Raw genomic sequence first — 16055 nt, 5'->3', positions numbered from 1 at the left:
AGTTCAGGGGTGTCCAAATGTTGCAAGGGCTGCATACCGAAAAGTCCATCCATCCATTTTCTACGGCTTGTCCCTTTCAAGGTGGCGATGGGGTCGCTAGAGCCTATCTCAGCTGCATTCGGGCGGAAGTCATTTTTGTATTTTTTTCATTGAGAAAAATGCCTAAAACAAATATTGTGACAGCTTTGTATATTATTCATAAATGTTAGCTAGAACATTTGAGCTTTTTTTCCATTTTTACCAGTCCCCCCCCAAAAGTAATAATTGTATACAAATAATAATAATAATACAATTGTGTAACTGCATCACCAAGGGTGTCAAAAATTCTGCCTGTACAAAAAATATTAATGTTTAGTTAGGCATTAAACAGTGTATATTTTGGTTGTAGTTTTTCACAAATTAATTAAAAAGTTAGTGATTTTTAAATGTTTTCATTAACTAACCAATTTTGTTTATATATTTGGTATATATCATTTATATATATATATATATATATATATATATATATATACATAGACACACATATACACATATTCACACACAAACACAGAAATATATATACAGAAATATATATATATATGTGTATGTGTGTGTGTGTGTGTGTGTGTGTGTGTGTGTGTGTGTGTGTGTGTGTGTGGACCCCGAAGGGAATAAGCGGTAGAAAATGGATGGATGGATATACATATATATATACAGTAGGTGATGCAGTATATTATTACAAATTATTTCAACTTTTTTTCATTACATTCCGATGTTTTATATATATATATATATATATATGTGTGTGTGTGTGTGTGTGTGTGAATATGTGTATGTACCCCGAAGGGAATAAGCGGTAGGAAATGGATGGATGGATGGAGATATATATATATATATATATATATATATATATATATATATATATGTTCAGTATATATATATGCTATATATATATACTATATATATATATACTGTATATATATGTATATATATATATATATATATATATATATATATACATGCAGTAGGTGATGCAGTATATTATTACAAATTATTTCAACTTTTTTTCATTACATTCCGATGTTATATATATATATATATATATATGTGTGTGTGTGTGTGTGTGTGAATATGTGTATGTACCCCGAAGGGAATAAGCGGTAGGAAATGGATGGCTGGATGGAGATATATATATATATATATATATATATATATATATATATATATGTTCAGTATATATATATACTATATATATATATACTGTATATATATGTATATATATGTATATATATATATATATATATATATATATATATATATATACATGCAGTAGGTGACGCAGTATATTATTACAAATTATTTCAACTTTTTTTCATTACATTCCGATGTTATGCTCTTTTTCCTTAAATGTGCGCTGTTAATTTTTTTAGATAGATATGTTATTATTTGAAAACACACAATTTCGGTTTTTATCAGGTATATTTGCACAGTGTATCGGTAATGTTGATACCAGCCTGAATTTTACTTGGTATCGGATCGGGGCAAAAAAAAAAATCGGTGGTATCGCACATCACTAATTCCCTCACACACACACCCACACACACACACACACACATACACGCACACACTGCCTGGACATGAGGTCTGATGAGTTTCGAGAAAAAAAATCACAACATCAATAACAGCGCTGACTGATGGAAAGACTCCTTATGTTGCTTTTGTAGAACTCCCCCACCCCCCAACCCTGCCTGCCGGACCCAAAACAGAAAAAAGAACTCACAGCAGACGGACTTGAAGCAAAGTGTTGAAGGCAGTGAAAGCGCACGTGATTGACACGCCAGTCACTTGGTCTCTGTCAAGTTGTGTGTCCTTATATTGGGGGGGGGGGGGGGGGGGGGGGGGTGTCTGGGGGGGTGGGGGGGGGGGGTGTGGGGGCATATGACCACATGACAGTCCGCCTTCCTGGCTGTGTGGCTAGGGTCTCTGTCGGCTCCCCCTTTTATTTTTGGTCCCTCATCTCCGACGGCGAACACGTCGCCACGTACCAAAGGATGAAATCAGGAAATGACGAGTAAAAAGTGTGTCGTGTCGTTATGGCACCAAAAAAAAAAAAAAAAAAAAAAGTTACTTCGGCCATCGGCGCCACGAGAGACTGCAGTTCGTTGCCGTGACTACCGCCGCTACGCTCTCACAGCATGTCGTCATGGCCCTGGTCGTCGTCGTAATCTCTAAAGTCGGGACTGTGGTTGACCAGGGAGAGGGGCCCTTCGTGGTCCTCGGGGTCTAGCGGTTCTTCCTTGACACTGATGTGATGATGCCTGCAGGGACAGAAGTGGGATTTAATTTTAATCCTGTAATCTTTAGTGAATTCATGCATGAATGTGTGTTTATTCCCTATTTCCTTCATCAGTCCCTACAGAAATGTGCGATGGCGTACCTTATTTTCCGGACACTAAACCACATTAATATACAAGCCGCATGAATATATAGCCGCACCCACTAAATTTTATAAGAAAAATATTTTTTTTTCACATATTAATTGCAGACTAATTGCCGGAATGTTTCCAAACTGAGATATATTTATCATAAATGTTTATTTATTTACACCTTAGTTGTTTCCAAATGGTGCCTGTAGTAAGGCAGTAAAACGGCCGATCAAACAAAACAGAAAAGTAATTTATGTCTTTATTCATTTTTTGAGATGAATAAAAAGAAGATGTTTATCATAATTCTTCTTTATTGTACTTTAGAAACACTTTGAGTTTGAACACTTAAAGTGGATCATGTTAGTACAAACGTTTAATTTCTTTGCTAAGTCCAGTCCATAATTTAGGTGAAGAAAATCCATAAATTAGCCGCACCTTTGTATAAACACTACAGAAATTTGCGATGGCGTACCATATTTCCCGGACTATAAATCGCCTCAATATATAAGCCGCACCTACTAAATTTTAGAATATATATATATATATATATATATATATATATGTTTCCAAAATGATACATTTACATAGAAATATTTCATAAATGTTTATTTATATACACCTTAGTTGTTTCCAAATGGTGCCTGTAGTAAGGCAGTAAAACGGCCGATCAAACAAAACAGAAAAGTAATTTATGTCTTTATTCATTTTTTGAGATGAATAAGAAGAAGATGTTTATCATAATTCGTCTTCATTGTACTTTGTAAACACTTTGAGTTTGAACACTTAAAGTGGATCACTTTAGTAAATTGGTTGTATTTCTTTGCTAAGTCCAGACCATAATTTAGGCGAAGAAAATCCAAAAATTAGCCGCACCTTTTTATAAACACTACAGAAATTTGCGATGGCGTACCATATTTTCCAGACTATAAATCGCATCAATATATAAGCCACACCTACTAAATTTTAGAATATATATATATATATATATATATATTTTTTTTTTTAATATATATATTAATTGCGATGTTTCCAAAATGAGATATTTACATAGAAATATTTCATAAATAATTATTTACATACCTTAATTGTTTCCAAATGGTGCCTGTAATAAGGCAGTAAAATGGCTGATCAAGCAAAACCGAAAAGTAATTAATGTCTTAATTCATTATTTTGAAATTAATAAGAATAAGATGTTTATCAGAGTTCTTCTTCATTGTACTTTTTGAACACTTTGAGTTTGAACACTTAAAGTGGATCATTTTAGTAAATTGTTGGATTTGTTTGCTTAATCTAGTCCATAATTTAGGTAAACCGCACCCACTAGATATTAGAAGAAAAAAATATTTTGTTTGTATATTAATTGCAGATGTATGTTTCCAAAATGAGATATTTACAGAGAAAGATTTCATAAATATTTATTTACATACTTTAGTTGTTTTCAATTGGTGCCTTTAATAAGAAAAGTAATTAATGTCTGAATTAATTTTTTTGAAAGGAATAAGAATAAGATGTTTATCAGAATTCTTCTTTATCATACTTTGTGAACACTTTGAGTCAATTTGGTATATTGTTGGATTTCTTTGCTTAATCCGGTCCATTATTTAGCCAAAGAAAAATCCATAAATTAGCTGCACCTTTGTATAAACTCTACAGAAAGACAAGATATTTAACGTTCGAACTGGAAAATTAAATATTTTGCAAATATTAGCTCATTTGGAATTTGATGCCTGCAACGTTTCAAAAAGCTGGCACGAGTGGCAAAAAAGACGGAGAAAGTTGAGGAATGCTCATCAAACACTTATTTGGAACATCCCACAGGTGAACGGGCTAATTGGGAACAGGTGGGTGCCATGATTGGGTATAAAAGCAGCTTCCGTGAAATGCTCAGTCATTCACAAACAAGGACGGGGCGATGGTCGCCACTTTTGTGAACAAATACGTCACCAAATTGTCCAACAGTTTAACAACAACATTTCTCAACCAGCTATTGCAAGGAATTTAGGGATTTCACCATCTAGAATCTGAAGAAATCCCTGCACGTAAGCAACGATATTATGGAGCTTCGATCCCTCAGTTGGTACTGCATCAAAAAGTGACATCGGTGTGTAAAGGATATCACCACATTGGGCTCAGGAACACTTCAGAAAACCATTGTCAGCAACTACAGTTGGTCGCTACATCTGTAAAAGCAAGTTAAAAATCTACTATGCAAAGCCATTTATCAACAACACCCAGAAACGCCGCCGGCCTGCTTCGCTGAGCCCCCGAGCTCATCTAAGGTGGACTGATGCAAAGTGGGAAAGTGTTCCGTGATCTGACTAGTCCCACATTTCAAATAGTATTTTTGGACACTCTGGACGTGGTGTCCTCCGGATCAAAGAGGAAAAGAACCATCCGGATTGTTATAGGCGCAAAGTTCCGGAACCGGTAATGAAAATATTGGTATCGCGACAACTCTAATGGCGAGTAAACATTTCAGAGTGTTTGTAAAAGAAAATGCGGGGGAACAAAAACAAACATCCGGCGTGATTTGACAAGGAATTCACTGGGATAAAAGCCAGGAGATGAACAAAGTGAGACCAAGACGGGAGCGAATGGACCACTTCAGAAAACCATTGTCAGCAATTACAGTTGGTCGCTACATCTGTAAAAGCAAGTCAAAAATCTACTATGCAAAGCCATTTATCAACAACACCCAGAAACGCCGCCGGCCTGCTTCGCTGGGCCCCCGAGCTCTTCTAGGATGGACTGATGCAAAGTGGGGAAGTGTTCCGTGATCTGACTAGTCCCACATTTCAAATAGTTTTTTTGGACACTCTGGACGTGGTGTCCTCCGGATCAAAGAGGAAAAGAACCATCCGGTTTGTTATAGGCGCAAAGTTCCGGAACCGGTAATGAAAATATTGGTATCGGGACAACTCTAATGGCGAGTAAACATTTCAGAGGGTTTGTAAAAGAAAATGCGGGGGAACAAAAACAAACATCCGGCGTGATTTGACAAGGAATTCACTGGGATAAAAGCCGGAGATGAACAAAGTGAGACCAAGACGGGAGCGAATGGACCGCTTCAGAAAACCGATGTCAGCAACTACAGTTGGTCGCTACATCTGTAAAAGCAAGTCAAAAATCTACTATGCAAAGCCATTTATCAACAACACCCAGAAACGCCGCCGGCCTGCTTCGCTGAGCCCCCGAGCTCATCTAAGGTGGACTGATGCAAAGTGGGAAAGTGTTCCGTGATCTGACTAGTCCCACATTTCAAATAGTATTTTTGGACACTCTGGACGTGGTGTCCTCCGGATCAAAGAGGAAAAGAACCATCCGGATTTTTATAGGCGCAAAGTTCCGGAACCGGTATTGAAAATATTGGTATCGGGACAACTCTAATGGCGAGTAAACATTTCAGAGTGTTTGTAAAAGAAAATGCGGGGGAACAAAAACAAACATCCGGCGTGATTTGACAAGGAATTCACTGGGATAAAAGCCGGAGATGAACAAAGTGAGACCAAGACGGAAGCGAATGGACCACTTCAGAAAACCATTGTCAGCAACTACAGTTGGTCGCTACATCTGTAAAAGCAAGTTAAAAATCTACTATGCAAAGCCATTTATCAACAACACCCAGAAACGCCGCCGGCCTGCTTCGCTGAGCCCCCGAGCTCATCTAAGATGGACTGATGCAAAGTGGGAAAGTGTTCCGTGATCCGACTAGTCCCACATTTCAAATAGTTTTTTTGGACACTCTGGACGTGGTGTCCTCCGGATCAAAGAGGAAAAGAACCATCCGGATTGTTATAGGCGCAAAGTTCCGGAACCAGTATTGAAAATATTGGTATCGGGACAACTCTAATGGCGAGTAAACATTTCAGAGGGTTTGTAAAAGAAAATGGGGGGGAATAAAAACAAAACATCCGGCGTGATTTGACAAGGAATTCACTGGGATAAAAGCCGGAGATGAAAAAAGTGAGACCAAGACGGAAGCGAATGGACCACTTCAGAAAACCATTGTCAGCAACTACAGTTGGTCGCTACATCGGTAAAAGCAAGTTAAAAATCTACTATGCAAAGCCATTTATCAACAACACCCAGAAACGCCGCCGGCCTGCTTCGCTGGGCCCCCGAGCTCATCTAAGGTGGACTGATGCAAAGTGCGAAAGTGTTCCGTGATCTGACTAGTCCCACATTTCAAATAGTATTTTTGGACACTCTGGACGTGGTGTCCTCCGGATCAAAGAGGAAAAGAACCATCCGGTTTGTTATAGGCGCAAAGTTCCGGAACCGGTATTGAAAACATTGGTATCGGGACAACTCTAATGGCGAGTAAACATTTCAGAGGGTTTGTAAAAGAAAATGCGGGGGAACAAAAACAAACATCCGGCGTGATTTGACAAGGAATTCACTGGGATAAAAGCCGGAGTTGAACAAAGTGAGACCAAGACGGGAGAGAATGGACCACTTCAGAAAACCATTGTCAGCAACTACAGTTGGTCGCTACATCTGTAAAACCAAGTTATAACTCTACTATGCAAAGCCATTTATCAACAACACCCAGAAACGCCGCCGGCCTGCTTCGCTGGGCCCCCGAGCTCATCTAAGATGGACTGATGCAAAGTGGGAAAGTGTTCCGTGATCTGACTAGTCCCACATTTCAAATAGTTTTTTTGGACACTCCGGACGTGTGTCCTCCGGATCAAAGAGGAAAAGAACCATCCGGATTGTTATAGGCGCAAAGTTCCGGAACCGGTATTGAAAATATTGGTATCGGGACAACTCTAATGGCGAGTAAACATTTCAGAGTGTTTGTAAAAGAAAATGCGGGGGAACAAAAACAAACATCCGGCGTGATTTGACAAGGAATTCACTGGGATAAAAGCCGGAGTTGAACAAAGTGAGACCAAGACGGGAGAGAATGGACCACTTCAGAAAACCGATGTCAGCAACTACAGTTGGTCGCTACATCTGTAAAAGCAAGTCAAAAATCTACTATGCAAAGCCATTTATCAACAACACCCAGAAACGCCGCCGGCCTGCTTCGCTGGGCCCCAGAGCTCATCTAAGGTGGACTGATGGAAAGTGGGGAAGTATTCCGTGATCTGACTAGTCCCACATTTCAAATAGTTTTTTTGGACACTCTGGACGTGTGTCCTCCGGATCAAAGAGGAAAAGAACCATCCGGATTGTTATAGGCGCAAAGTTCCGGAACCGGTATTGAAAATATTGGTATCGGGACAACTCTAATGGCGAGTAAACATTTCAGAGGGTTTGTAAAAGAAAATCCGGGGGAACAAAAACAAACATCCGGCGTGATTTGACAAGGAATCGTGATTTGACAAGGAATTCACTGGGATAAAAGCCAGGAGATGAACAAAGTGAGACCAAGACGGGAGAGAATGGACCACTTCAGAAAACCATTGTCAGCAACTACAGTTGGTCGCTACATCGGTAAAAGCAAGTTAAAAATCTACTATGCAAAGCCATTTATCAACAACACCCAGAAACGCCGCCGGCTTGCTTCGCTGGGCCCCCGAGCTCTTCTAGGATGGACTGATGCAATGTGGGGAAGTGTTCCGTGATCCGACTAGTCCCACATTTCAAATAGTTTTTTTGGACACTCTGGACGTGGTGTCCTCCGGATCAAAGAGGAAAAGAACCATCCGGATTGTTATAGGCGCAAAGTTCCGGAACCGGTATTGAAAATATTGGTATCGGGACAACTCTAACGGCGAGTAAACATTTCAGAGTGTTTGTAAAAGAAAATCCGGGGAAACAAAAACAAACATCCGGCGTGATTTGACAAGGAATTCACTGGGATAAAAGCCGGAGTTGAACAAAGTGAGACCAAGACGGGAGAGAATGGACCACTTCAGAAAACCATTGTCAGCAACTACAGTTGGTCGCTACATCTGTAAAAGCAAGTCAAAAATCTACTATGCAAAGCCATTTATCAACAACACCCAGAAACGCCGCCGGCCTGCTTCGCTGGGCCCCCGAGCTCTTCTAGGATGGACTGATGCAAAGTGGGGAAGTGTTCCGTGATTTGACTAGTCCCACATTTCAAATAGTTTTTTTGGACACTCCGGACGTGGTGTCCTACGGATCAAAGAGGAAAAGAACCATCCGGATTGTTAAAGGCGAAAAGTTCCGGAACCGGTATTGAAAACATTGGTATCGGGACAACTTTAATGGCGAGTAAACATTTCAGAGTGTTTGTAAAAGAAAATGCAAACATCCGGCGTGATTTGACAAGGAATTCACTGGGATAAAAGCCGGAGATGAACAAAGTGAGACCAAGACGGGAGAGAATGGACTCCGGTTGCTGTTGTCGGGCCCCCCCCCCAGCCCAGGTGGTGTCTGATCAGCGGCGCGCTGTGTGATCCCCTCTCCTGCTCGTTAACATGCACAACCTGCGAGAAGGGTCTCCGGAGGATGACCCCGGCGCCGGCTCCGATCATTAATCAACTTCAAGCAAACACGGCGCTCAGACGCCGGGCGCGCGTGCCTTAAACTCCACAATTAATGCGTCTTCTTCCAGCGAGTGTCAATAAAGGAAGAAAAAAGCGCCGGCGGGAAAAAGAGCGAGCGCGCGTGGCGTGCGATAAGAAACACCGGCCGGCCCTATGGGAATAATAACGCTGTCACTTGTAAACAAGGCGGGAAACATGACCCCGCCTCCTCCTCTCCCAATCTGGGCATAAGAGCCACTGAAGAGATGAGATGTGCCAAATTCCTTCATTACAGAAAGGGAGCAGGAGGAAAATATTGCGGGCTCGAACGTGCGGCGCGGGCGCCGAGCACCGGGCTCATTTTAACCGCCGCGGCGAGGCGAGGGTCTGACTTCATTAGCACTCATACTGTATGGCAGGGGTCGGGAACCTTTTTGGCTGAGAGAGCCATGAAAGCCAAATATTATAAAATGTATTTCCGACAGGGCCATATAATATTTTTTAACACTGAATACAAATAAATGTGTGCATTTTTAAGTAAGATCAACATTTTAAGAATATAATAAGTATCTTCTTCTTTTTATTAACATTGTTATTCTGAAGCTAATGAATAAAATAGTTCTTACCATTAATGCGACTTCTTGAACAGGAACGGTAGAAAACGGATGGATGGATTAAAATGCGTGAGAATGTTTTATATTTTGAACGTTATTTTTAACACCGAATACAAATAAATGTGTGCATTTTTAAGTAAGATCAACATTTCAAGAATATAATAAGTATCTTCTTCTTTTTATTAACATTGTTATTCTGAAGCTAATGGATAAAATAGTTCTTACCATTAATGCGACTCCTTGAACAGGAACGGTAGAAAACGGATGGATGGATTGAAATGCGTGAGAATGTTTTATATTTTGAACGTTATTTTTAACACTGCGATTACCAGCGGAATTATTCATTACTCATTGCTGTGTTTTTCAACCACTGTGCCGCGGCACAGTCTGGTGTGTCGTGGGAGACATTATGTAATTTCACCTAGTTGAGTTGATAATATTTTTTGCAAAGCTGTAACTATAATTCAAAAATGTGCTGTTATTGAGTGTCTGTGCTGTCTAGAGCTCGGCAGAGTGAGCGTGTAATACTCTTCCATATCAGTAGGTGGCTGCAGGTAGCTAAGTGCTTTTGTAGATGTCGGGAACATGGTATGTCGTGATCACAATATGCGGGAGGCAGCATGTAGGTAAAAAGGTATCCAACACTTAAACTAAAAATAAACAAAAGGCGAGTGCCGCTAAGAAAAGGCATTGAAGCAAAACAAATTTAAAACTGAACTGGCTGCAAAGTAAAGAAAAACAGAATGCTGGACGACAGCAAAGACTTACAGTGTGCGGAGCAGACGGCGTCCACAAAGTACATCCGTACATGGCATGACAATCAACAATGTCCACACACAGAAGGAGTGCGTCCGCACAACTTAAATAGTCTTGATTGTAAAAACAAAGCAGGTGCGATGAATAGCATTCAAGGAGGACATGAAACTGCTACAGGAAAATACCAACAAAAGAAGAAAAGCCACCAAAATAGGAGCGCAAGTCACACAGGAAAACACAGAAAAAAAGTCAAAATGAATTACGGCTTGACAGTACACCTACATAGAGACAAGAGCTATTGCGAGAACAATTTTTTTTGGTCAATATCAGCTACTGAGTTAAATTTTTTAAATGGTGCGCCTCAGAATTTTTTCAATGAAAAAAAAAGTGTTTTGGCTCAAAAAAGGTTGAAAAACACTGACTTATCGTGTTAAGCAATGCCAGCTCAGATTTATCCGAGAGCCAGATGCAGTCATCAAAAGAGCCACATCTGGCTCTAGAGCCATAGGTTCCCTACCCCTGCTGTATGCTAATGGGCTGACATATTTTTGTGTAAATTATAAAAAAAAAAAAGTGTAAATTATAAATACGATATAAAAAAAGTAAAATAATTAAATAAAAAAAAGTAAAGTCAGCTTTTCGATCATTCTCACATCAAAGTAACCCCAGCAGTGCTGCCGCCTCGGGCCCCGGTACGTGGCTGCAAGGCACACATGAAATTGTTATCACCCAGCGACTGAACTGCATGCTGATTCCACACTTTGCCTGTAATTAACCTTCCTTTCTGTACCTGGTTCTGGTCTGGCTGTTCAAGAACTTCACTAATTTTGACATGGCCTATTTTCCCCGACCATAGGGCGAAATTAAAGGCCTACTGAAATGAGATTTTCTTATTTAAACGGGGATAGCAGGTCCATTCTATGTGTCGTACTTGATCATTTCGCGATATTGCCATATTTTCGCTGAAAGGATTTAGTAGAGAACATCCACGATAAAGTTTGCAACTTTTGGTGCTGATAAAAAAAGTCTTGCCTGTACCGGAAGTAGCAGACCATGTGCGCGTTACGTCACGGGTTGTGGAACTCCTCACATCCTCACATTGTTTACAATCATGGCCACCAGCAGCTAGAGCGATTCGGACCAAGAAAGTAAAAATTTCCCCATTAATTTGAGCGAGGATGAAAGATTCGTGGATGAGGATATTGATAGCGAAGGACTAGAAAAATTGTTAGCACCCAGCGACTGAACTGCATGCTGATTCCATACTTTGCCTGTAATTAACCTTCCTTTCTGTACCTGGTTCTGGTCTGGCTGTTCAAGAACTTCACTGATTTTGACATGGCCTATTTTCCCCGTAATTAAACGCCTACTGAAATGAGATTTTCTTATTTAAACGGGGATAGCAGGTCCATTCTATGTGTCATACTTGATCATTTCGCGATATTGCCATATTTTCGCTGAGAGGATTTAGTAGAGAACATCCACGATAAAGTTTGCAACTTTTGGTGCTGATAAAAAAAGCCTTGCCTGTACCGGAAGTAGCAGACGATGTGAGCGTGACGTCACGGGTTGTGGAGCTCCTCACATCCTCACATTGTTTACAATCATGGCCACCAGCAGCTAGAGCGATTCGGACCGAGAAAGTAAAAATGTCCCCATTAATTTGAGCGAGGGTGAAAGATTCGTGGATGAGGATATTGATAGCGAAGGACTAGAAAAATTGTTAGCACCCAGCGACTGAACTGCATGCTGATTCCACACTTTGCCTGTAATTAACCTTCCTTTCTGTACCTGGTTCTGGTCTGGACTGTTCAAGAACTTCACTGATTTTGACATGGCCTATTTTCCCCGTAATTAAAGGCCTACTGAAATGAGATTTTCTTCTTTAAACGGGGATAGCAGTTCCATTCTATGTGTCATACTTGATCATTTCGCGATATTGCCATATTTTTGCTGAAAGGATTTAGTAGAGAACATCCACGATAAAGTTTGCAACTTCTGGTGCTGATAAAAAAAGCCTTGCCTGTACCGGAAGTAGCAGACGATGTGCGCGTGACATCACGGGTTGTGGAGCTCCTCACATCCTCACATTGTTTACAATAATGGCCACCAGCAGCTAGAGCGATTCGGACCGAGAAAGTAAAAATTTCCCCATTAATTTGAGCGAGGATGAAAGATTCGTGGATGAGGATATTGATAGCGAAGGACTAGAAAAATTGTTAGCACCCAGTGACTGAACTGCATGCTGATTCCACACTTTGCCTGTAATTAACCTTCCTTTCTGTACCTGGTTCTGGTCTGGACTGTTCAAGAACTTCACTGATTTTGACATGGCCTATTTTCCCCGTAATTAAACGCCTACTGAAATGAGATTTTCTTCTTTAAACGGGGATAGCAGGTCCATTCTATGTGTCATACTTGATCATTTCGCGATATTGCCATATTTTTGCTGAAAGGATTTAGTAGAGAACATCCACGATAAAGTTTGCAACTTTTGGTGCTGGTAAAAAAGTCTTGCCTGTACCGGAAGTAGCAGACGATGGTTGTGGAGCTCCTCACATCCTCACATTGTTTACAATCATGGCCACCAGCAGCTAGAGCGATTCGGACCGAGAAAGTAAAAAATTCCCCATTAATTTGAGCGCGGATGAAAGATTCGTGGATGAGGATATTGATAGCGAAGGACTAGAAAAAAAAAAATAAAAAAATAAAGTAAAAAAAAAGAAAAAAGGCGATTGCATTGGGAGCAATTCAGATGTTTTTAGACACATTTCGCCGTCTTCTGAAATACATCTTCTATTGATAAGTCCCATATCCTTGTGTGGAGCTCGGCGAACTACAAGGATCTGGCGAGAGTCAGGTTACGACAATTGTGCATTTGTACCTAATGTGACTGGGTGAACCTAAATAACGTTTTTCAAGTTTACTTTCGACCGCCTCTGTAAAAAAAATGCGTCAATGACTTGAAGATATCTATCTTAAAAAGATACAAATCATACTCCTACTGGGTGGGAGTTCTCCTTGCCCACTGGGTGTGAGTTTTCCTTGCCCTTATGTGGGTTCTTCCGAGGATGTCGTAGACACTTTTGATTTAGGGCTATATAAATAAAACATTGATTGATTGATTGACTGATTGATTTTGCAGACAGATTAAAAAAAAACTGGCTATAAAAGTGACTGTGGAGGAAAATTTAGACCAAACTATAGAACATGACAGGTTTTAAATGAAGATTAATGCTGCCACAACTTCAAAATATATAGCTGTTTTTCTATTGTGTTGCTAGTGTTTTAGTGGGATTAATAGTACCTGATAGTCGGAGGCTTGATGCCAGTCTCTTTTGACGCGCAAGCTCCGCAGATCTCCGGTAAGAGGCGACTTATTACCGCAATTTTCTCACCGAAACCTGCCGGTTGACATGTAGTCGGGAACCATGTTCGCTTGACCGCTCTGATCCATAGTAAAGCTTCACCTCCGGGAGTTTTAAACGAGGAATCACCGTGTGTTTGTGTGGCTAAAGGCTAAAGCTTCCCAACTCCATCTTTCTACTTTGACTTCTCCATTATTAATTGAACAAAATTGCAAAAGATTCAGCAACACAGATGTCCAGAATACTGTGTAATTGTGCGATGAAAAGAGACGACTTTTTGCCGCAAATGGTGCTGCGCTAATTTTTCCCCTGCAACTGTTATAAAAATATAACAGTAAAATAAGAACATAACACGAGAAAGTAGGCATGTTATGAAAAAGTATTGCACTGTTATTGTTTTGCATTCATCCTAGATGGATGGATGGATGGATGGATGGATGGATGGATGGATGGATAGATAGATAGATAGATAGATAGATAGATAGATAGATGGATGGATGGATGGATGGATGGATGGATGGATGGATGGATGGATGGATGGATGGATGGATGGACGGACGGACGGACGGACGGACGGACGGACGGACGGACGGACGGACGGACGGACGGACGGACGGACGGACGGACGGACGGACGGACGGACGGACGGACGGACGGACGGACGGACGGACGGACGGACGGACGGACGGACGGACGGACGGACGGACGGACGGACGGACGGACGGACGGACGGACGGACGGACGGACGGACGGACGGACGGACAGATAGATAGATAGATAGATAGATAGATAGATAGATAGATAGATAGATAGATAGATAGATAGATAGATAGATAGATAGATAGATAGATAGATAGATAGATAGATAGATAGATAGATAGATAGATAGATAGATAGATAGATAGATAGATAGATAGATAGATAGTACTTTATTGATTCCTTCAGGAGAGTTGCATCAGGAAAATTAAAATTCCAGCAGCAGTGTACAGAATTGAGATGGAATTTAAAAAGTAAACAATGGGGGTATAAATGAAAAGAAAAATAGACAAATATTACAATAAGAATAATATAAAGAGCAACAATGAGAATAAAAATATAACAGTAAAATAAGAACATAACAAGAGAGCCAAAATGGATACATGGATGATACAGCAGAGGATTGGGAGAATGTCATGTGGTCAGATGAAACCAAAATAGAACTTTTTGGTATAAACTCAACTCGTCGTGTTTGGAGGAAGAAGAATACTGAGTTGCATCCCAAGAACACCAGACCTACTGTGAAGCATGGGGGTGGAAACATCATGCTTTGGGGCGGTTTTTCTGCTAAGAGGACAGGACGATTGATCCGTGTTAAGGAAAGAATGAATGGGTCCATGTATCGTGAGATTTTGAGCCAAAACCTCCTTCCATTAGTGAGAGCTTTGAATGGTTGACCAAATACTTATTTTCCAACATAATTTACTAACAAATTCTTTAAAATTCCTACAATGTGAATTCCTGGATTTTTTTTTTCACATTCTGTCTCTCACAGTTGAAGTGTACCTATGATGAAAATTACAGACCTCTGTCATCATTTTAAGTGGGAGAACTTGCACAATCAGAGGCAGGTGAAACCAATTAGTACCCATGGAAACCAAAACAAACACCCAAAGTGCACAAAACAGTAACTAAGAGAGTCCAAAACTAACAGAACGTATCTAAACAAAACATGATCCGGATACTTGTTTTGGAGCAAAATTTTCTATTTCTATAGGCAGATCATTTTGCTTACTTCAAGTAAAATACCCCTCATTTTTGTAATCTTTGTATTGTTTCTGAACACTGACTTTTTGCATTGTACAACTGCCTTCTTCTTGTATTGTTTCGATTCCACAAATTTCCCAGTGAATTCCCCAAGACGTCCGTTTCGCCATACGTGTTTTCGTCCACTCAAGCAGGCGACGGGCCAGTCAAGACACATTCACGGCCTCACAGTCGGTGAAAAGTTCTATTTTGGTTTCATCCGACCACATGACATTCTCCCAATAGGACAGGACCAAACAGGGGCACTAAAACCGCCTGAGACAATTCTTGGCGTGAACGCCTACTGGAACAGAACACAGAGTATAAAAAAAATAATAATCCACATATACAGTGGGGCAAAAAAGTATTTAGTCAGCCACCGATTGTGCAAGTTCTCCCACTTAAAATGATAACAGAGATCTGTAATTTTCATCATAGGTACACTTCAACTGTGAGAGACAGAATGTGAAAGAAAAATCCAGGAATTCACATGGTAGGAATTTTGAAGAATTTATTTGTAAATTATGGTGGAAAATAAGTATTTGGTCAACCATTCAAAGCTCTCACTGATGGAATGAGATTTTGGCTCAAAATCTCACGATACATGGCCCCATTCATTCTTTCCTTAACACGGATCAATCATCCTGTCCCCTTAGCAGAAAAACAGCCCCAAAGCATGATGTTTCC

The 16055-nt window shown here is 40.3% G+C and overlaps 1 protein-coding gene across 1 annotated transcript in view; it reads right to left on the bottom strand.

The window, feature by feature from the left end:
• Positions 1–1893: 1893 nt before the first annotated feature.
• Positions 1894–16055, bottom strand: part of foxp1b (forkhead box P1b) — a 670786-nt gene continuing 656624 nt past the window's right edge. Inside the window, 1 exon segment of the mRNA XM_061874765.1 lies at positions 1894–2297. Coding sequence (XP_061730749.1) covers positions 2168–2297 — 130 coding nt within the window. The 3' untranslated portion in view covers positions 1894–2167.

This window comes from Nerophis ophidion, linkage group LG16, assembly GCF_033978795.1.
Source record: "Nerophis ophidion isolate RoL-2023_Sa linkage group LG16, RoL_Noph_v1.0, whole genome shotgun sequence".
In the NCBI taxonomy this organism is placed as follows: domain Eukaryota; kingdom Metazoa; phylum Chordata; class Actinopteri; order Syngnathiformes; family Syngnathidae; genus Nerophis; species Nerophis ophidion.
This window is presented reverse-complemented; position numbering and strand designations above follow the sequence as displayed.